This window comes from Micromys minutus (genome assembly GCF_963924665.1).
Source record: "Micromys minutus genome assembly, chromosome: 27".
NCBI classification, from domain to species: domain Eukaryota; kingdom Metazoa; phylum Chordata; class Mammalia; order Rodentia; family Muridae; genus Micromys; species Micromys minutus.
Window position 1 is genome coordinate 27,608,017 of NC_137962.1, and position 21,821 is coordinate 27,629,837.

Below are 21,821 nucleotides of genomic sequence, written 5' to 3' on the forward strand. Positions count from 1 at the left end.
ATTTCTTGAAATGGAATTCTGTAGCTTTTTTTTTTTTTCCATCCTGCATATGACTTCTTGATTCTATACCTTCTATATAGAGAGTTTATACTTAGGCATGAAGCACAAAACCAGAACAATGAGAACATTCAGAAATTCTGATACTTTGCTGTCCCTTGTTTCTATCTGGATAAAAACGACCACATTGCGGTACCAATGAAAGCACTCTACTTCCCCAAACCTGTCATTCCACACACGAATAAATGCAGCAAGAGACAATGTTCCAGATGAGCTGCAGCTTCTGTGGTTTGACATTGACGGGAAGAAAAGCACAAAACAACTTCAGATTAGAATACAAAAGTAAAAAACACATCTTCACATGGCATGGGAATGCCAGCATTAGAAAACCAACGGAAGAGCAAATACGTAGAAAGTTACATCAGAAATAAGAAATACCACCGATAGGAAGGTCTATAATTTGGTTTTTGGAGTCAAACCCTTCCATCTCATTCAGTAACATGATTTGGTGTTTATGTTAAATGTTATTGTTCCATTTTTTTTATGTTCTAATTTTATGGAAAACTCAAAATATAATGAATGATAAGGGTCTCTCAGAAATAGGCAGGACCCCAAACATATAAGCTAATACAAGAGATTGCATTACTCTTACACATACCACATACAATCAACAATTCAACCTCTATTATATTTCACAACTTGTCATTAAATGTAAAGCACCTGTGTATGGTGAGCTTACCTTCACTCTACAGCCTATGGTACTGAATTGAACACTGTAACTTGCCCATTGAATTATATCATGCAACTTTCACAGAATCAGGTTAAATGGTTTATAAGGCATATTGGAACGACTTAGAAATCATTTCAATTTCCGTTTGCAAGTTATTCTTTTGGACGAAGGGGTTCCTGAATGCCTCAGTCAGAATGCGTTGGGAAATCAGTTGAATAGCTTGTTAGAGTCTAATTTATTTGGCTTAGGATGGAACCGCAGGGATTAGAAGGGATTACAGTATCCCACGATGAAGAGAGCATCCTCTGAGCAAGGATGAGAATGGCAAACGTTGCGACATTCAGAATTCCAAATAGACAAGGAAGCCAAGGGAGGGCAGGAGCAAGCTGAGGATGCCTGATGACAGCGTGGACACACCTACAAAGCAAACCAAAAGCATGTTCGTAATTTCATCAGCGACACTGTTGCTTACCCAGGTAGGATCTTCTTGACCTAAAATCAAAAGTTCCTTTATACAAAATGAATTTCTTATTCAGTGATATGAGAAAAATGCAAACATGCTTTAATGAAGGATTTTGTGTGTGAGGTCATTCACATTACATCTACATTGTGCTTAAATAAATCATTAAAACTGTTACATTGGGATTGTCCTATTGTCCCCGTGATCCAGACGTCTCGAAGTTTTGTCAGAAGGTGAAAAGTCAAGAAGCAGCATAAATAAATAAAACTCGGATATTGCATGTGAAGACACAGATGGCACCCATCCCACTTAAAGTATTTTCTCTATTCTTACTGCTTTTAATTTAACCTTTTGCTTTCCTGTATGTTAAAAATGTATGCTACATCCATGTGTTATTTTATGCAATTATACAGGGGAATAATAAATGAAATCTCTATTTAAAATTAGCATACATGGTATTTGATATCATAGAATTTCAAAAGAAGTATAGTTTTCTGTGTTTGATATAATTTAACATGGTCCATTTTGAAAGATTTTGTCTAACAACAAAATTTCCTTTTCAATACTCACAAGTCTTTTAGAAATGGTTAACAGATGAAACTAATTAGTGCATGACATCCTAGAGATCATTTATAAGCATCACCAAAGAACTTAAGAAGTTTAAAGGAGACCCAAAGAATATGTAGATGAGGTCATGGAAAAAGAACTTGAGAATAAATACCCAAGAAAATACAATCCTAATGTTGAAGGAATAAAGTCAACCCAGGATTTGAAAACAGAATTCAGTTAAGAGAAACATTGAAAAGAACTCAAGCCAAAATGACAATGGATTTAAAAAAACAAAAAACAAAAAACAAAAAACAAAAAACAAAAACCAGTTACCCAAATAGGAAACTTAAAGCAAAGGTTTACAAATAAAGTAGAGAATACAGATCAAATAATCAAGGGAAGGAACATACAAGGCACCCGAGACAGCATAAAAATTCAATTTATAGGCACAGATGAGGGAGAAGACTCCCAAGTCAATTGCCGAGACCAGCTCCTCAACAAGACCATAGAAGAAACTTCCAGAAGCTGAGGAAAGGCAGACCTTGTACAGATACAAGAAACACCCAGAACATCAAATGAGTATTATCAGAAAAAACAAACAAACAAACAAACAAACAAACAAAAAAACAACTTTCCACAGCACAGGATAGATAGAACATTAAGCACATAGAACAAATAAAATATATTTGGATCTGCAAGAAGAAAAAAGGTGAATGAAATAAAGAGAAAGATGCATAAGAACAATGGCTGATTTCTCCATGGAAACCCAGGGATCCAGTGGAACCCACATCCTTGTAATGAACAGGCTGCCAGAACTTAGTACCTGCCAAAATGAAAACAAAGACTTGATTCATTCAAGCCCATAATCCTGGAACAACCTACTAACCTTGCTTTTCGGCTTCTGTAATCCTGTTTCTGGTTGAGTGCTATTACTAACAGAAATATGTCAACCCAGAAGATGGTTTTGTGCTTACAAGTTCATCCAGAGAAAGGCTTGGGACTACAATGGCTTCCTGAATACACAGTGTGATGCTGGCCAGCTACCTGGCTTTCTTTGGGCTTGAACTCTTTTGTAGATGCCTTACAGTGTTTCTGAAGGCTCAAGCACAATTACCAGGAACAAGAGCTTGAGACATGGGCGTTTTAGAGTACCTAGAAGTGACGTCACTAAAGTGACCTACTAAAGTCTGGGGTCAAGAAGGTGCACAACTCTAAATGTTCCAGTGCTCTGGGACTGCTTTTGACTAATTTCTGCTTAATGCATTGGAAGAATATGACACACCAAAAAGAAGCAAAATCAAGTTGTGCATGCTGCCAGTTTCAGAGGTGAGTCTGGGTAAGGCTCCACTTTCGGATGCATTGGAGAAGCCTGCCATGGCTGCTGACCAGCATCCAAGATTTTTGTGAAATGTCGCTGGACTAATTTGGTCTGTTCAGATGTGTGGTGTGTGGTGACCTCCCCTAATTCAGTCTCCTCACTGTCATTGTTTGTCTCTGTCTTGTTTTCCCCTTTCTCTTCTGGCCAGCCTGTCTTTTGTAACAGGTAGAAAAGAGAGGTACCCCAAGACAGCCATTAAATGTGCATTAAAGTAATTCAGAGGCAGAGGCTTTTCAGACAACAGCAACTAAGCCATTCACTTCTTTCCTTGGAAACCACACCACACACCTTTCTGAGATGGCTGGGATCCTTTGTGTTTGGATGGATCCCCTGAGGAAATGGTAAATCCCCAAACTGCATGAGCTATTTGGAATACAATGAAAGAATCCAAATCCCTCAGACCAGTTCTCTTGTATCAACTGTTGTTTGTCTTTGATAAGCTACCCAACTACCCTCTGTCCAAAAACATATTCTTTAGCTTTGGGGAGCAGAAAGCTGGTCCTTTTGGTCCAGCTGGGGCTTACATAGAAACCAAGTGTGCCACCCGTTCGATCACTCCATTCCTCTAGAGGAAATGGATACCTCATATGGTGGGAGGAGAGACCCTGCTTTCAGCTCCCTAGGAGGTTGACAGGAGACAGACTACTCCACACAGTGTCCTTCTCCTCTTCCCATGTATACTGTGTACAAAGAAGCCTGGCAGGCTTTGTTCTCAGCAATGGTATCTGTTTCCATTCTTCCTTAAAGAGAGGCTATCAATGGACTCATTGCTTAGGTGTGCTGAAGGGGGCAGAGTGAAGACACCTCCACCCCACTTAGTTTATGTCCTTTTCCAGCCAGTAATCTATACAACTGGAAGACTCAAAATCTTCCCTTTTCTAAAAAAAAAAAAAAAAAACACAGGACATCATTCACTAGCCCAGTGGAGGTTGTCTTTGCTAGTCACCAGCCTTCATGCATCAACTGTCAACAGTTCCTGGCCACGCTCTTCACAGCTGAGGAGTGACAGGATCCAGATGGAGAGTAGAAAGGCAGCCCAAGGGGTCAGGATGACAGTGAGGCTCAGACCAAACAGATCTTTCCTTTGGTTTGAGCACAATGGGACCCCAACACCATACTTACAGAGGCAAGGAGTCTTTGGACAGTTTTTTTTTTTTTTTTTTTTTTTTTTTTTTTTTTTTTTTTTTTAATTAATCAGGCTTTATTGGCAGGCTTGAAAGCAGAGGCTAGAAAGTTCACTAATCTGTCTTAGGTGAGTAAGGTTATTCAGAGATCTCATAAATTGTCCCCTGGGTTCCAGGGACAACTGTGGGAAGCAAATTGCATGTTTATCTTGATAAGGCCAGATGCCCCCCCCTTCAAATAAGCAAGCAAAAATACTGCCTTTGTCTTGCAGTCAGCTACATCTTTCTGATGTAGAAAGAAACCTCAAAAATTAGAGGGATTTGAGGGTATAAATAGACCCCAGGTATTAGACATTACTCTGAAGGTCTGTAAGAACCAGGACTCAACCAAGGAAAGCCAGAGACAGAGACAAACAGGGATAGCAGCTGCTCTTAGGAAAACAGACAAAGAGGGACAGAGAAAAGTTATGTCTAGAGATAAAGAAAAGTATCTATGTGCTTAAATAAACAGAGGGGACATTGGAAGAATGAATGCCTAGATCAGAAGATGGAAAAGAGATTCATCCAGTTTGTCACTTAAGTGAAAAATGACATGGTCTGGGATCTTACCTATTGATTCCCCAGGTCCCAGCGAAGGTAGGGTGCAAATCTGTTAAGTTCCTAGTGGACACAGGACTAGCCTACTTCATTCGGATGCAGCCTTTCAGGCAAGTCACCTCCCAGTAGACTTGTCTTCACCCCTCTTTAAGAGTTTTTTTTTAACCTCTTCTTTGCAACAGAGACCACTAGAGAAATCCATAACCAATCAAAATAGAGAGCTGTGGAGCATAACCACAGTGCATACAACTTTGTACCTTTGGCTCAGGCATCAATGTATAAAATAGGGTAGAAAAATTGTAAGATCCAGAGGATTAGATTATTATTGTTGTCATTATTACCATTATTATCATTATCATGAGGTGAGACTGTCTCCTGATGTCAGAAGATACCCAAAACAGTCTCACCAATATGACTACCCAGCAATGAGTTGAATGAGGACAATAGGTATGTTAAAAAGGTTGAGGAAAAAACCATGATGTATCAGCCCTGTATAAAGGACTATAGGCAACTAAGGAAGTTCAGAGCAAGAGAAATTGTATTCTCAGAAAAGACAACATCAACAGCTTTTAAAATACCAAATGGTCATTTCTGAAACATTGTTGTATGTATGGAGCATACATACAACATATAATACACAGACTGAGCAGGTTGTATTTATGCATTTATGAACACACACACATACAGGCATGTAAGTATATAACAATAATCAAGTAAAAAGAGACCATTAATTTGAAAGAGAACAAAGAGTGTTATATAGAAGAGTTTAGGGAGGAAGGAGAAATAGGAAAGGATGCAATTCTATAATAATCTCAAAAATAAAAGCAATAAGAAAATTAAAAAGAAATAAGTAGGCTAGTAAAAGTCAAAATTTGGGAACATATATAAAAGGCCCTGGCCCTTTAACAGCTGCCCAAAGAGCCTCCACATTGCAAATGTGGCCAACTGCTATAAACAACCTTACACAGACACACAGACACTAGAGACACACAAACACAAACACACACAGGTGCACACACCTATTACATGTTAACCTAACACTTTAGAGCAGTAGTGGTTTTTTTTTTTTTTTTTTTTTTTTTTTTTTTTTTTTTTTTTTTTTTTTTTTTTTTTGCATCAAGCCATTATTTCAGGTTTTTAGGATAAGTAATGGGAAAAAAAATGAGGATAAAAATGCATACATTAGCATGAAGTGATTTTAAGAAACTGTGTACTTAATTTTATATTCTACATCCTCAATAATTCATTAAAGAGAAATATCACTCAAGCCAACGTATATTTTAAAAAGTCAATCCAGGGCAGATGACTATGAGGATCAGCAGAGAGAATGAGGGTTTAGTCACACCCACTGCTAAAGGCTTGCTCTTTCCATCTGAGGACACTGAATTGTGCCCTTCCTGTGTCAAGGCCAGGGCATAAAAGGGAGAAAAGCCATGTGGAAAGCCAGGACGACTGCTACCTATGCTGTTTGAACAAGGTTTGCACATTCTTGAGTGGTTTTTAAACATTCTAATTTTTTTGCACATTTAAAAGAATATGCCATAACCCACATGTTATTTTATTCTGATAAGATGACCAATAACAAACCTCAATTAAACAGCAAAACATTTAGTTTTCCTAGTCTAACCTAATTATATGATCTCCCCTAAAGACCTATCTGAGGGTGACTACAGGGTCTCTCCAATTCTCTTTCCATTGACCACAATTACATCAGCAACGGGCATGCACTGATGTGTTTGTTTGAATGTGTGGCTTGGCAAAGTCCTAACTGTGGCTTGCAGAAAGCCATTTAGTCAACCATGGATGCCATTTTGAAGTTTTGCTGTTAGGATACAAACCAAACACAATTTCATAATTTGTGGCCTTGACATCAGGATATTTGATTTATTTAAAATAAACCTTTTGTGTTTGAGTGTGTTCTATTTAATGTCTCTAATGGCTCAAGTTTATATAATTGTGGTCTGCATCTTCAGTTCGCCTCTACATTCCATACAGAAATTAGAGACCTAACTGAATTACTATTTTGTCATTAAACATATTTGAGATATACGGAGATATATTCTTGTGGGGTTTTCAGTATATGTTGGGTTCATCCTTTACAAACCTTAGATTACTCTTTGCATGAATGACTCTTGTTCTTGGGCCGACTATGTACCTTGCTTCTCATAGATTTCCTGGATGGTAACCATGAACAAATCATCAATCTTATGGATCTTTTTTTTTTTTTTCATATCAGAATAAGCGTCAAGCCAATGTAGAGTCTTCTTGACTATTTCCTTTAAGTAGAACTTTTAGACTTAATCTCTTCAAGAATTATTACCATACAAAGTGTGTGCATGTGTATTCATGTCGCCTCTTCACTCTTGCTTGAGATTCCTAACTTCCAGCTTTCAGTTGTGAGCACATAGCCTACAGTAGCTATAGAAGCTAGTAATAGAGAAGGGGACCGTTTCCAGAGAGGGGGTGGGTAGGGCACAGGTGATCTGATCAGATGAATGGGGGAAAAGAAGGTCTCTAGTCGGCAGGAAGAAGACAAGGGCAGAGAAAGGAGGGAACTGGGTGGAGAGGGCAGTGGTGCGTAGAAAGCAGGAGCATAAATAATAAGTTACGTCATGTAAAAGTGGCGTAGTCTTTTGTGTAGGAAGAGAACATGTCTGTGTTTTATAAAAGCACCTTGCAGGACTACTGGTGGGGAGGGAGAAAGATCTTAAGGGATGCAATATGGTATAGCACAGGCCACAGAAAGGGAAAGGGAAATAGTGGTGTGTGGGTGTGTGCACAGATTTAAGCAGGAAGAGAGGAAGGAGGGGAGGTAAGAAAATGGTGTTTGAGAAAGCCATATAGAAACCTACCACCACCCCAACCCTGTACCCTAGCCTAAACAGCACTATTATGCATGGGGCACAGAATATATAGGTTTCCATAAATAAATAAATCCCACAAAAGAATACAGGCTCTTGCCATTGACTTTGGTTGCTCACTAGAACTTGATGTTAAGACTCTACCACTGAGGACGCCACATACTTGGATCACAGGATATGGAGAAATCCGGCTGGTTTCAGAAGGGAAGCTTCCTCTCTGCTGGCTAGTTTTTGTACCACTTAGCCCCATTCTGCCTTTCTAAAGAGAAGAGCCCTCAACATTCTGACCTAGCTATAGGCCAGAGAGTGACAATAGTAACCAACCTGCCAAGGCATGCCCATTCAGGCAATACTGGCAAGAATGTGGCAGAGTAGACCAAGAACTTTGTTAGTGAAGACCACAGGTGGAAATAAATGTCTGCTTTATAAGTCTAATCAAGAACCCATGGCTAGGGAGTTCACATGCAACAGGGGCGAACTTACAAATATTCTGCCAAAGGAGCATAGCTCCAAATTGCTCTCTAAATATGTCTCTCTCTCCATAGCCATAGATAACTGTAACTCTCCAAGTTGACTTTGCAGAGTTCACTTGTGCATGGGATAGAGGTTAGCACAGAAACTCTAGTTTTGACAACTAATGTGCAGAGAATTCATGTCTGTGAACGATTGGCCATAAGAAGGATGTATATAGGATGTATATATCACCCATACCGAGGCAAGGCAGAGAACGCACTACAGAAGGGCGTGCCAAGATTGGAATGGGAAGGATGAGGATGAGACAGTGTTTTCCTGGCACAGCAGCACAAGCATGAAATGACAGCAACTGCAGATCCCTGCATAAGATCAAGACAGTCAACATTCTAGTGTGGATCAGGGAGGAGCTAATGAATCCTTTTCTGGTTCTGGAGCTGTTGATAGCTGGTAGCTGCTAGGTCAGGGAGAAATAATTTTCTTTAATCTATATCCTCTGGTACTCTAATCATGCTCCAAGGGATAATCCCACACCAACAGCAAAAGTTGGGCTCAGGGGGCTTTAAAAATATAAAATCGTGGAAGGAAAGCAAGGTGGCAGATAAAAAGTGGAAATGAGAAAAGTTTATACAAGGAGAAGGGGAAATAATTTTGAACACAATACATTGCATTCATGCATGGAGTTTTTAGCAACATAATTAAAATATTAATATATGCATATATATGTGTGTATAGGTATAAATGCTTAAATTTAATCACAAGCACCCAACACAAGATACTACTTTCATTCACCTGACAAACCCATCATACTTAGAGGGTTTTTTTAAATAGTATTATTTCTGGTGCCTATTCCAAGTGCTAACATCTACACAGTGTACAATTTCCACACGGAGCTACATATAGCCAAAGTATACTTTCAATTGCTTTAATTATTCTAAGCCTCACACATAGAATGTACTGAACCTGAATATTAAAGGGTTGAATCATATTGATTTCTGATTAGGGAGCATAGGTGGGAGAGGGAGCACCAAGTGTGTGGGACAGGGGAGTCGGCCTAAGGAAGAGGACCAATAAAGGAAACCCCTGGGAGTGGAGCCAAACCAGTAGTGTTTCCCTTTATGAATTCCCTTCAGGTTACAATCTGTCTAATCTTTAAATAACAGAGACAAGGAAGAAGGCTACCTTTCCACAAATAACTTGTTTTCAGGAAAGAAATAATCAATGAGCAAGTAATGACTCCCTGTTCAGGATGGTAAGAGCATGTGGGTAATTAGTACTATATGGCAGCTCAGAGTATGGGGTTGGAAAACAGGCCAAACAAGGCACAGCACTGCCTTCACCTTTTTCTGGTCGACTCATCATTTTATACCTTCATTCCTCCCACTATAAATTGAAATTAAATGCATCTCATTGATTTATTATGAGACTTGAGAATATTTATCAAAGATGTGCTTATACACGCATACCTGTACTTACGCATATAGAGCAATTTGTCTTAATAAGGTATTATAATATTTGGAAGCTCATTACTAACTTGTGTAGAAAGGGAATGCTTTATTCCAATGGTAGACTGGACACAGTCTCAACCTTGAGTCTGAACCTTGAGTAGATTCAGCTCAAGGTTCTCAAGGCAGCAGACTGACATCTTTGGCTTTCCCTGGGTAAATTTTGCTGGCTGTGTTCTGACCTGTTGCACTCCATCATTCCAAGGGGTTGTGGGGCTCTACTCACAGTTGTTGATGCATGGCTATTGGAAATTACCAATAGGTGGTTCCTGCAATAATCAATTAGCTTTGTGCTTTCTCAGGACCTGCATGACCTGTTTCAAAGACTAGTTGGAATGATGATGATGATGATGATGATGATGATGATGAAATAATAATAATATGAAATTAATAATAATAGCTTGGCAGGCCAAATTTTCTGAGAATAGGCCAGTTGCCGTGTAACCTCTCTCTGTTTTAGCAATCAAGCACCTTTGGCTTATGTGACAAAAACTGAACCAAAGGAGGAAGATTACAATGTTTTGGTCCTAGGGACTACAGCTCAAGAATGGAATGTCCAGGCTTGCCTTACCTCTAACTTTCCTCTCATCTTTGACACACACTGTCCTCTTGACTAGACTTGTATCCTAAGTCAATCAATAAGGAAACATATAGTATCTTCTTTCATAGAAAATCGAGCATGCAAATGCTTGGTCAACCTTCCCTGAAATCAACACCTGTGGCCTAGTCGATGGTGATATGAACATGTGATCGACAAGAAGTCAGGAAGGCAAAAGCACGTGTTTCACAGCATCCTTCAGCACTAGGATGCAGGAGAAGTCCTGACAACAGCAGCCTCAGAACCAGTGTCAGCTGATTGGTCAGATCCAGGGTCAGCTGGCTCATTCGAACAAGCGTCAGTTGATTCATCAGAACCAGCATCAGCTGGTTCATTCTTTAGACCTTCTTCTGGTTTTTGTTTCTTCCAAGTGGTAGTTTCTTATCCTAGGTTCCCATCCCATCCTTCTTCCTGTTTAAACTTGGATACTGAAAGGATACGATGTACAAACTCCTCAATCAGAAAGCTTATTATCCTGGAGTTTGACCTGGAGTGTACAGAGACACTGTATCTTAGCGGGGTGGCCATGACATTTTCCATTCGGCCATCTATCAAAGATGTTAACGTTGCAATGTCTAGTCTGCAATGTTTATTGAAAATACGCAAGAGGATGGCCTCAATGCTTTCAACATTATGTTGTGTGTACATCTTGGGGCATGTGTGAAGGCCGCAGGACAGCTTGGTAGGACCATTTCTCCCGCTCCTTGGTGAGGAACTAGGCCATCTGACTGGATGCAGGTGCCTTTTCACCCACCTAGTCATTTTTCCAGCCCAGGAAAAAGAAATGCTTCACTTTCTTACTATAGTAAAGGAAGTCGGTAAGGTGGTAAACATGTTCCTGCATTTCACTGAATCCACAATGTATTTTTAGATCAACCACCACATTTACACTGTAAATAGACACAATTTGCCAGTTTAAAAAAAAAAGTAATAACTAAAGTGCAGTGGAAGGAGGCATCCTTTTAGAATGTTGATAAGTTAATTGGATTTGCCGTGAAGTGTCCCTCCACCCCCAGGGGAAATGTTCACACATTTCTATATTTCAAATCTGTTACTTGAATCATTTGTTTTCAGATGTTGAGAAAAACAAAGTAACAGTCATTTACCCCAACTAGTTTTAAAAGGTGTCTAGAAAAGAAAACAAGCAAAAATCAGAAAATGAAACAGATTTGAGTTTTAGGTATAACAGGATTGCTCTGTATTTGCCAATCTTAGGATAGGGTTTTTTTTTTCCCCATTCTATTATCTGTGCATCGATTTGCATATTTTAACTATCTTCTTGTCTCTCTATCTCTGTGACAGCAGCACACTAATCCAGGTAAAGACGAAAAAGCTTAAGAGCCACTCCTTGTTCCATCCATAGCTAGTTTGTAACCATACACCGTGGGCACTGTTCGGAAAGGTGACAATCTCTGGATGACTCAGCTCTTCAGGATGTGGATGAGGAATTCTCAAAATGACAATCTTCCAGCTTAGAAGCCTGAAGGTTAGCATTCTGGCCTTGCTGCTTTGATTTGAAGACAACCCTGATATTTAAGGATAACAAGTGCTGAGCCATGTAATTTTCAAACTTATTTGTAAGGTTTCTTCTTCATATTATAATAATCAAACCCGATACTAGTTTATCTGTATGCACCCAGAGCTTGGTCTACTTGCTCATCAATTAGGAGCCTAGAAGCCAAGCAAAATAGCTGTTTATATTTTTGGCAGATGTGTACAGTTTCTGGCAGCGTACACTGCGTCTCTATTTGTCCTGCGCTATTGACTTTGGTCCTTCCCCATGAGAAGACGCCAGACTGCCAGGCTGCACTTCCTTTCAGAATGGACTGAGCAGTTGCCACAGAATGGCAGCCAGTGAGGTGCAAAAGTAACCTCTAATAACTTCAGTGCTGATAGGGTTTTTTTGGCAAGGTAAATCTGTAATTAGGAGGGCTTTGGAAATTGGCTTACTGGATCTTAAAATAGCAAGGTGGCAGTTGATCAGGAGTGTGAATTTGGGGGGGTTAGAGAGGATATCTTTACATACTGGCATATCTCGCTTAACTGTGGGACCTCTTGGAAAGCTCTTAGCCTCTGAGATATAAAATGGAGAATAAAATGCTTACATAACAGAGTGTGTGTAAGAATCATTTTTCTTTAAAAAAATGTTAGTATATATTATAGAAGCCACTGCTATGAATCTAATATGCTTATTCAATAAGGTTTTATTTTCTGAGTATTTAGCGAGACTACATGGAAACCAGAGTAAGACACAAGGTCCCCGGGTTCCAGGCTCAAGGTCCTGTTCATTGAGTGTCCAACATGACATCTCTGGACTTCCTGATTTGCTTATTCATGACATATGCCAAATCTTTACCAGTAACACAGGATGTCTGCTTGATATCCCCAGCCACCAGAGCACGGTGTTAGACAGACCATAAACTTGGCTCTGGAACTAGCTGCTCAATAGAACATTGTGCAAAGTGACAGTGTAGACTGGAAAACCTCCATCTGTCACCAGGGTCATTCTGTCTTAACCTCAATTAAAGTCTGGTGGCCTAAGGGCTCCAGATGCCATTTTCTTGTGCTAGTCTCATAACAACAAACAGCTCCTTTCCATCTCTTCTATCTTCCCGTCTGAACCCAATCACATTTGAGGTTCAGTGGTCAAATGAAAAGTGAGTGACAAGGTTGGGCACTGATGTGCTCTTACTTGCTGAGGTGGTACTCCTCGTTAGAACTTAGACTTAGAGGATTCTCATAGTGGAGCTGCAGATAGGTCTCCTGGACTTGCATAAGGATGGAGGTCTGTTTCTCTACTTCCTTCTCACTTTTTTTTTTTTTTACTGTCTTTCTTCCTTCTTGTTGGGTTACATTTTGTATGCTGAATAGAGAAGGAGGTTCTTTATGCAGAAAAACAGAAGATTCTGTTTAGTTACTGTGTAATTGCTTTACCCTGATTGTGTGTCTAAACAAAAAAAAAAAAAAATCCAAACTAAAGAGATAGATTTACTTTTTTACAAGCAACTGGATACTTATCCATTCTTTCTTTCCACAGATTTTGAGGGGGGGGACAGCAGAATTTTATTGATGGTATTCAAGAGAGTGGGGAGGGTTCCCTAGGCCTCTCCTATTATTATGGGGGTCTGGAATGGAAATTGTGAGGGAGATGCTTAGTGTTGGGGGCCAAGTTGGTATGGGACTCGGCCTCTCTCTTGCTTGGGGGTGAGTGGTCCAGAGTTTTTACTCCTTAGAGGCCATGTAGGCCATGAGGGCCACCACCCTGTCACTGTACAGTCTTTGCTGGTCTTAATGCCATTTATGCCTGAAGTCATGGTGAGGTCCGTTATCGTCATCTTGGTGAGACAGCAGAACCTATAACCCTGACCAGCCGTGAAGATGGATGCCATAAACTCTCATCTCAAGGTACAGAAACTCTACTTTGTATGTGCATTACTTCAGTTACTGATGAGATGCGAAGTTCAGAAAATACTCATTGAAATATTCCATAATATTCCAGAACTTGTGGGTAAATTCTTCCCTTGGTACTAAGAAACTGTAGGTTTGGAAAGGTTTGTACTTCAAGGTAAGAGTATATTTAGACAGGTATCTGTCAGGGATGTGGACCCCAAATTAGACATTGTCCTCTTTTTATATCACTCTTTTTGAGACTTCAAGTAGCAGTCATTCACATTGTTAGTCAAGATGAAAGGGATTTTGTATTGTCAAAGTACAAGCTCAGACTAACCTAAGTACTGTTTTTTTTTTTTAACTTCTGATATTTTTTCTGAATGAAGTTCCCCAACCAACAACCAGGTGAGCACCCCAAAACACAAAAGATGGGGAGAGGTGATAGAGCACGCTGAAGAGATGTCTTTCCCATGACTTCATTTGTTCTCAGTTCTTTGGATGGTATAGTATGTAGCATAAGTCATACTTTGAATTATTGACAAATACCTTTTCCATTGATTGCTTTAATTTCTATCACTTTGAAGCCCACTATCTACAAGGAACTTTGCAAGGGGTCATTTTGCTCTATCAGTATAATGTGGGATTCAGACATGAGTCATGTCTTTGCTTATAAAAGAGGGACCTGGGAAGTCCTCATAGGTGCTTTGTGGGGATCTTAGAGAACACAGTGATTCCACCGTCTGTCACGGAATGAGCTGAGAGCCAAGAATTAATATGGTTGTCTAAATGCATCTAGATGGAGCCACAGCTATCCAAAGTCCTGTCCTTTTGACTTTCAAATCATGATTTGAGTACATGGCTCTCTATAAATTCTCTCTGGGAAAAATGTACTAAAATTCTCATTTGGTCATTCTTTATTCAGCCATGGCTTCAGGGATATGAGAAATTACTATCTTGCTTGCCAGAAATAGTGTCTTGGGACTGAACATTTTTCTTCCTGAAGTGGTTATGAATTCATGACAGCCTTGCAGTGGGATCCAGAACCATCTATCTACCTGAAGGGTCCCTGGAATTCTTTACTTTTTCCCCAGGAATGGAGTATTAATAAACTTTAATTCACTGAATCTCTACAGCCATTAGAAAGATCCTAACCAGCTGCCCTGCCCCTTGCTCTTCCTCAGGTAAAAAAAAGAACTTTTTGAAAAGAGTAGAAATGTGTAAGTAGAAATGTATAAGGAGTCACTGGCTGAAACTAAGCATTGGCTCGCCAGGATTTCTAAGATGCTTGCCTAGTGTCTCATCCATACCATAAAGCAACACTGATCACTTTATATCATGGCCACATAGAGTTTTTAGTTCTGGTCAAACATGAATGAAAAATTACTTGTTTTCTGATAATGTGAATTCCCTGTTGTGTTTCCATGGCTCAAATATCAGCTCTTTTAAAGGTTTTGTAGATTCAAGGAAGGTTTATAGTTTTTATCACTCCTGTGAGGAGTTTATAAAAACAACAGACTACCTACTCTTTTCCAGTCACTAGGAATTCTGGGAAATTCTTTAAGAAATGAGTATGTTCATGTTAAACAAGTGACCCCTTACACAGCAAATCAGCCAGTCTAACAGTGGTAGTAGCCTTCTTTCAATTGATTATTATGTTTTTTCTTCTTTTTGTTTATTTGTATAATTTTCTTAGTTATTTAATTACCTAATTTGTCTCATAGTCATCTATTTTATATCTTTCAGGTTTATTATTGCCACTGCTGTCTTGAGGACTTGAATCATGTCATCTACATGGCTTCTCTGACACTGGAATTTTTTAATAGAGATTTTAAAGATTGTTTAACATGATGTATTAATATTATACAAGTAATTCATAATGCTGGAGAAACAGCTCATGGCTGTCTCAAAACCATATGTAACTACAGTTTCATACCCACATGGCTGCTCAGACGTACAGTTCCAGGAGACCTGACATGCCTTTTGGTCTTAGGGGACACCAGGCAAGCATGTGGTACACTTATATACATACAGGAAAATATTTATAAAATAAAAATAAGTAAACCTAAGAAAACAAAGTAACCCACACTGAGTCTTCTAGGAATTGAAATGAGTTTGAGAGAGACAACTTATTGCTGGTAATCTCCCCAGACTTCTCTTAAGTTAAGCAACAAATAGACACCAATAGCAACAGACAAAATCAGGAGAATGCCAACCTAAGAAAACCAATCAAGTTTTGTCCCTGGAACCCACATGGTAGAAGACTAAAACTGAGTCTTGTAAGTTGGCCTTTGACCTCCACACATGCACTTTCATGTCAATGCATGTGTATATATGCACATGAACTCACACACATACACAAATTATAATTTAGATTTTTTTTTCACATTTTGATCTGTATGTATGTACAGAGATGATTTGTCTGCATGGATGTCCATGTACCATTTTTATATGGTGACTGCTTAGTCCAGAAGAGGCTGTTGGTGTTAGATACCCTGGGACTGGAATTACACCTGCTTTTGATCCAGGCACTAAAAATTAACCATGGTTATTCTAGAAGATCAGCCAGTGTTCTTAACCACTAAGCTCTCTCTCTAGCCCCAATTAAAATATAAAAAGAAGTTAGTAAACATCACAAGGCCACCACTTTCACATTTGAAATGCTCCTCAGTTCTCACTCTCCCCTACAGGTACCCATCTGGGCTCTGAAAACAAGTGGGTAAAGGACAAAAGTCATCAGTAGGGACAAGGTGAACAAACTCAGAGGCCAGAGAACTAGAAGGAACATTGATACAGATGTCAGCATCCTAGGAATTTATATCTGGATGGGGAGGCATCCTTGGTTTTGTCCTTGTTTGTTTTGTTGTGTTGTTTTTGTAATCTGCAACACTCTTAGGTCCCTGCTTCTCATGGGCACATAATATATACTGACAATTTGCCTTGAGGCCCAGTTAAGAATGAGAGGAAAGGTAAGAAGACTAAGAATACTGAAGGTGAGGCATTGAAGGACACAGAAGAGAGAGAAGAGACTGGGGAAGTTCATACACTGGAATCATTTACTTCCTGTGGTCAGCCTCTGTGATGTCATAGTTTGCTATGTGCTTTCCCCATAAGAAATCTACCAAGATTGCTCAAGAGGAATCTATCAAGACATTTTATAGTTAGCATTACCCAGATAGGAGACGTACTTTAAGAATGAAAACTAGTGGGTTGGAGAGATGGCTCAGCGGTTATGAACACTGACTGCTCTTCCAAAGAACCTGAGTATAATGCCCCACAACCATCTGTAACGGGATCTAATGCCCTTTTCTGGTGTGTCTGAAGATAGTGACAGTGTATTCACATAAAATAATAAATAAATCTTTAAAAAAGAATTAAAGCTGGTTCATAATATAGTATAGGATGTGCCACTGGAACATATTGTCACATAGGTTTTTACCCATTTTAAATATTTTATATTCCTCTTAGTAATAGAAATATATTATACTATATAATTAATATATTAATAATATACAATAACCACATATTGTTATATAAAAGCTTCTAGTTACCATCACGAGAAACATATGGAGCTTTATTTTCCTTAATAACAGAATCATTTCCCCTTATAGGTGTTTTCCAATTTTTTGCTATACTCTATGAATACTGAATATCAGAAAAGAAAAATCCCAAACCCACTTTCCCTTCTCCCAAGGGGCTTTTAGAAATGTACTTAATTTTAAGATCGACTTTAAGAAACAATACTTCTTTCTTGGGCATTTATTTAACATCTGCCATTGCCTCGGTCCCTAGGAACCAGAGACAGTAGTCTGTGAGTTAACTTGAGACTCTAGTGAGTGGGGGGAGATAGCAAACCCAGCTTCTTGACTACACTTTTGAGACAGCGATCCAATCAGAATAAAACCCAGCTATTTCAGACGGCTTTTAGTTTCTCTGCCTATGAATAACATTCTACGGGACACAGATGCTTCTCCGACATTTTTCCTTAGCTAGAAGTAATGAGTCTGTGTTTTCCTTCACGTATTGTATTAACAATACCATCTGCCGACTTTGGGCAACAACAAACATCTTGCCGTCTCAAATTTCTGGGTTTTAATTTCATAATTCACTAAAAACGGAGCTATCTGATGATTGAGTTGGCTCTGTGGTGAGTTTTGGTTTCTCAGTTTGCGAGCTGGCCCTTGCATCCCACACCTTCACCCATAAGTATCCAGAATGCTGGGCATAGCCTGTCTCATCTGGCTCCTGAGTAGCTCCAATCACGTGGTCTCAGGAGACACATCCTTCACTGAGTGTGTTTCTGCTGCGGGATTCAGCAGATGATTCAGCTAGTTTATATAAATCTTCCAAGTCAGAACGTTCCCTTTCACACTTCTCAGCAAATCATCCAAAAAAAATACTGTTTGAGTCTTCTTCCAAGCAAATTCTCAGTATAACGGCTTCGTATTACGACTGTTCCACACTGGTCCCCATTGAATTCAATTCTAGTTTGACCATCCCTATGGGACTCCTCTTTCTAGAGCAGGGCAGGAGTCTGGGATTGAGCCCAGGGCATTCACACCATTGCCACTCACGTAGCTGTTTTCTCCCCCTTACATCTCTGCGTCCTCACAACACAGTAGTCCCAGTGGTCATCTGACAGTGGGATATTCCTAGTCTTCCCCCTCCTGGCACGCCCGTGCCCACTCTTGAATTCCTTTTCTTTAGATCTCAGAATAAATCCCCCTTGTTTGAGGCTGGATCCAATCATCCTCTGAAAGTTCTCTCTCTACCTCTTCACACAAACAACCAATCTTGTCCTGTAATTTCGATTGGATTTTTTTAATAGCTCATTATTTTTCTTGCAAGCTTCTGGAGGGCTAGCCATCATTCTAGCCAATGGAGAGGCAGACTGTGTGACACAAGACCCACGGCAAATGCTTGGGCATACTAATTTGTTTATTAGTAGAGGAATTGCTTTGCGAAAGAACCTAAGTAGTACAAACATCTGCTAAAAGTGAAGGTTTTAGTTTATCGAGTGATGTTTTATGTGCATGGTATAATGACTAATCTGTCATTCCAGAGCCTTAGTCTGAAGTTCATAAACAAAACATGGTTTTAGTTAAGCAAATCTTGTGAGACATTTATTAATCTACCTTCCTGTTCTTACAATACATTCCACTGAGGAACTCTTAACCAAATCCTGTAACAAAGTCTAAGAAAATAAGCCAAAGAAAGCCTGTCCTTGAAGCCGATAAAATTCTTAGCGGGATCCCAGGAAAACTCTGGTTTGCTGAGGCTGACTTCCTGTCTGTGGCTCAATGAAACCACAAGATGTGCTTCTACAAAGAACCAGCATAAAGCTTCTCAATTATAAGTTTGATCATGGGGCTTCTGGGGCTGAGGAACCAGGCAGGGCCAAGTCACACTGGCTATCAACTATCGAAGTGAATTGTCTCTTAAAGTCTAATCTATTTGCTTTATTCAAAGGCTTTCTTCTCTAATTTTTATGCTTATTACACAAAACCAGGGATTTAGTCCAAGGCCGTTCAAAAGGAAGAGGCTTTGAGGTATTATTGATGGCTGAGGAGTAATGAAAGAGATCGTACTTCAGAGTCAATTTAAATGGAGACTGTTTTTTAACCAAAAAAACCATGCGGGCTATTTTAATCTTCATAGACTACCATTTAGCTCTTGGACTGAAGGAAACAAAAGGACATAAAGCATTTGGTTGTTTTGGAATGGTTGTAGAGGTATGTTCTGGAATCACTTCTGACTGGGAATACTTATAAATGAATTTCATTAAATTGTGTCAACAGACTTCTAAAAAAGCCATTTGACTGCAACATCATTGCCAAATAACCAACAATTCCAATGGTAGTGAGCATTTACACCAACAATTCCAATGGTAGTGGGCATTTACACCAACAATTACAATGGTAGTGGACATTTACACCAATGATTCCTAAAGTAGTGGAAATCTACAATGCTGTCGTCTTTTGAACGATTGTGGTACGTAGCATCCTGTAATTAAGGGAGCAGGTGAATTCAATCTCGAAGTTGCATTTACATTCCTCTCTCTGTACTCACTGAACACAAAAGCTCAGAAGAATTTGAGGTTCTGAAAATGCATGCACACCTACAGACACAAACACAGGTATATACACTGGCACATACATATGAGTGAAATACACAGACATACATACATATGGGTATGGTGGCTCACCCCTCAGTGAGAGGTGGATAGGGAGGTCGAAGTTCAAGGTCACCCTCAGCTATACAGTAAGCCCAAGGACAGACTGATTTTTTTTTTTTTTTTTTACAGTTTACAAGGTGATCTATTTAAATATCAAAAAAGTAGCAGAGACATAGACAGTAAAACCCAGCAAATAAATCATCAATGACAAACTCAAAAAGGCCCATAGCAAGAGCAGAGTTATACAGGGCTTTAGTTCCAGCTCTCAGGAGGCAGAGGCAGGGGGGATATTTGTGACGTTGAGGTCAATCTGCTATATATAGTGAGCTTTAGGCTAACCAGGGTTATACAGTAAGACTTGTATCAAAAGAAAACTCTTGATATAGCCATAGGGTTTCTAGCTTAATGTATGGATCAAGTCTCAACTTTAAACTGCTTGTTTTTTGTCAATTTTATGCTGTCTTACTTAGTCACAGATATGAAAACCTGGGAGTGAAGGGGTTAAATGCCCTATGTTCCTGCACCGTGTTCTCCCTGCTTTCTCTTCTGTGGAACAGAGGAGAGAAACTTGCAAGAGCACAGTATCTCAGAGTGTTTTCCACCACATGCACAGCCACTGGCTTGGTTACAGAGTTCAACTTAATAGCTTAGAGTTTCCCAACATACTATACTAAATGTTTCTGTCACTGCTAGTAACGGCAAGGTGGCCTACAGATAATTAGATTTCTGGTTTATTACTGATTTATTAGAAGGCATAAGGTCAACCAAATGAATGTATGGTACTTTTAAATCAAATGGATAAAACTCCTTTTATTTCTTAAACATCAAATATATATATGTGTGTGTGTGTGTGTGTGTGTGTGTGTGTGTGTCTGTGTGTGTGTGTTTGTGTGTGTATAAAGAATATATAAAATATATTTGTGACAACTTATATAATATATATTATATATATATATCATATATGAAATATATGTAATTTAAGTACGTAGGATCCACAAAATGATTTTTCAAGTGAGTAAATATGATCTTAAAGCTTTTAAATGATACTGATTGCCCTTGGGAAGAAGTCCAGACTAAACTTTCCCCCAAAGACATCTTTGTTTGAACTAAGCTTGCCTCTTCATAACTAAAAATGAAAATGTGCTTAAAATATGCAGCTCACATATAAGTTACTATATATATATATATATATATATATATATATATATATATATATATATATATATATATATATATATATATGGTTCTCTGAGGATCATAGATGATTGTTGTCAACCAAGAGTGCAACATAGTTAACAAGTACACAATCATCTACAATATATTGCTTTGCTGACTTTAACATTGTAGTTCTTTATAATGTTAACTTAAAAAGTTTAGCAGCAACAGATTTTCATGACAATGTATAGTTTATTAGAGATACCAAATATGAGGAAAGCTTTAATACATTTTGTTTGCCTCAAAGCATACTAAAAATATGTAATAACATTTTGTGATGAGGCTCATGTCCAGGAGAAGCAGAATTACACATTATATTTTTAGTACAAATCTTCAGGTACCTCTAATTTAAGCTCTTAACCTCTATAGAAATTATGTTTGTAGATCTATGCATTGCAGAATACAGAGTGTATGTCTTTCAGGGAAATGTGTCCATATGTAAACAATGAAACTATAGCTTTACTGGGTACAAAGCTTTGTTTCCCTATGTGAAATCATTAATCAATAAAAAAGGTATTTCTCAAAATTCCGTGATATGACACATATTCCTCTGGGTACTAGAAATTCAGTGAGCAAATGAGGCAGACATGACCCAATGGAATTTAGTTTCAAAATATGATTAGATAGTCAATAAACAAGCATAAATTAATACAGAGGATGATTAAAAATTATCAGAAATATTAGGAAGGCAACTGTATATGTAATGTATGATGAAGAGGTAGTTTTAAAATGTCAGAAATTTTAGGAAGAAACTGTGGTGTGGGACCAATCTAT

The 21,821-nt window shown here is 38.8% G+C and overlaps 1 protein-coding gene across 1 annotated transcript in view; it reads right to left on the minus strand.

Annotated features, from left to right (window-relative positions):
• Positions 1 to 1,067: 1,067 nt before the first annotated feature.
• CNTN1 (contactin 1) overlaps positions 1,068 to 21,821 on the minus strand; it is a gene marked incomplete at its 3' end in the record, with an annotated part of 264,052 nt that continues 243,298 nt past the window's right edge. Inside the window, exon 24 of the mRNA XM_080939261.1 lies at positions 1,068 to 1,144. Within this exon, the coding sequence (XP_080795387.1) occupies positions 1,068 to 1,144 (77 nt within the window). The remainder of the gene's footprint in view (positions 1,145 to 21,821) is intronic.